This window comes from Jaculus jaculus, chromosome 8 (assembly GCF_020740685.1).
Source record: "Jaculus jaculus isolate mJacJac1 chromosome 8, mJacJac1.mat.Y.cur, whole genome shotgun sequence".
Classification (NCBI taxonomy): Eukaryota; Metazoa; Chordata; class Mammalia; order Rodentia; family Dipodidae; genus Jaculus; species Jaculus jaculus.
In genome coordinates, this window is record NC_059109.1 from 58,659,223 (window position 1) to 58,660,780 (window position 1,558).

The window sequence follows — 1,558 nt, forward strand, 5'->3', positions numbered from 1 at the left end:
CAAGGGACTGGGACAGCCTTGGATGGAGGGGTGGGCAGGAGAGAGGAGCCCCGGTGACTGCATCCATCTCCTAGGACTGGACATACAGGAACATCTGGGACTTTCTTCGTCAGCTGTTTGTACCATACTGTATCCTGGCTCTTGCCTTCCACGCCGCGGCTCCAGGTACACCTCGCTGCTAGAGAACGAAGACGAGGAGCGGAACTCCCGCACGTGACCGTCCGCACCGGGCAAGGGTTGCGGGCTGGCACGGGGTGCGACCTGTCAATAAACGAGCCTCGCGTGCCACCGCGCCCACTGGTCTGGCCGAGCCTTCCTGCTCCGGGGGTCGGGGAGGCGGGACTGGGCCAAGTCGGCCAGCTCCGAGCCCACACGGCAGCCAGAAGCGGTGCAGAACAGGCTAGGGAAGAGCCGCGCTGGCTGACTCTCACCATGGGCCTGAGCCAGGGCCCGCTGCAAGGCAGGAGCTGTGCCAGCCTCCAGGAAGGGGGCAGCCAGGCACACGTAGGAGAAGATGACGAGCTGGCCGGGCCGTGACACCGGTCTCCGGGTTCCTGTCTTTAAGATGGGCAGAGGGTGGGAAGGCCTGCTGCGAACTCTGAAGGAAATCGCCTACGTCCTCCTCTGCTGCTGGTGCATCAAGGAACTGCTGGATTAGCGGCCGCGGCAGGAAGCTGCCTCTCCTCATCCCTGGTACCAGCCCGTCACTCAGGTGGGCACGGCTCAGGGCTGGGATGAAAGGCAGGCACCTCCGCAGGGCTCCACCTCCGTTCTCCTACTTGATATTTTTTATTGTTTAGTTTTTTGAGTTCTTTATAGATTCTAGAATTAGGCTTCTGTCAGTGGCATAGCTGGCAAAGATTTTCTCTCATTCACTGGGGACTCTATTGGGTCTGCTTATGGCATGTTTGTGCAAAAGCTTTTTAGTTTTGTGTTGTAATGTATATAGTTTTGCATCTTGGATTAATTTAATGCTTAGATTTTCTAGTTAGCTGCAGTATTATTAGATGTATCAATCAATCCAATGTTATATATCTTCAGGGTAGGAGCTTAAGGTGCTGGGTGTGGCTCTCAAGACTGTCAGAGTGTCTACAAAAGTGACCCTAGTTGTTGGCTTTGCCTGCTATGAGAGTATTCAAGTACGCTGAGTGGAACAAAATACAAGCAGATTCTAAAATTTAACTAAACAATGTATACTTTCAATGAAAAACAGCACAGAGTATTTATGCAAGAGTAGATATTATGACAACCAGATCCTCTAACAATATCACTGTCCCTTAGGGTGTGTGGTGCCCCGCACCTTTAATCCTGTCAACAAAGAGGTTAAGATTTCTGGTCTGTTGAGGGTTCCAAGTCAGCTTGTGACCAAGTGAGACCCTTCCCTAATGTACAACAGAAGAGGAAGCAAAGCCACTATAAATCAAGAAGCAACAAATAACAAGCCCAAAATACAGCTTATTTAAGAATGGCTAATCTGATCATCCATCAGATTTAACATATAATTTATCCTGATATGGAAGGTGCAGTTAGCACTTCTGTTTCAGGCCTATATACCAGG

At 50.8% G+C, this 1,558-nt stretch overlaps 1 protein-coding gene across 1 annotated transcript; it reads left to right on the forward strand.

Annotated features, from left to right (window-relative positions):
* Positions 1-514: 514 nt before the first annotated feature.
* On the forward strand, positions 515-658 carry LOC123462855 (lens epithelial cell protein LEP503-like). Its single transcript, XM_045156999.1, has one exon. It carries the CDS (start codon positions 515-517, stop codon positions 656-658), a length of 144 nt encoding a protein of 47 aa, XP_045012934.1.
* The last annotated feature ends 900 nt before the right edge of the window (positions 659-1,558 follow it).

What these genes read in the sequence shown, in the direction of transcription:
- LOC123462855 (XM_045156999.1), top strand. Translation starts at nt 515, where the DNA reads ATGACGAGCTGGCCGGGCCGTGACACCGGTCTCCGGGTTCCTGTCTTT.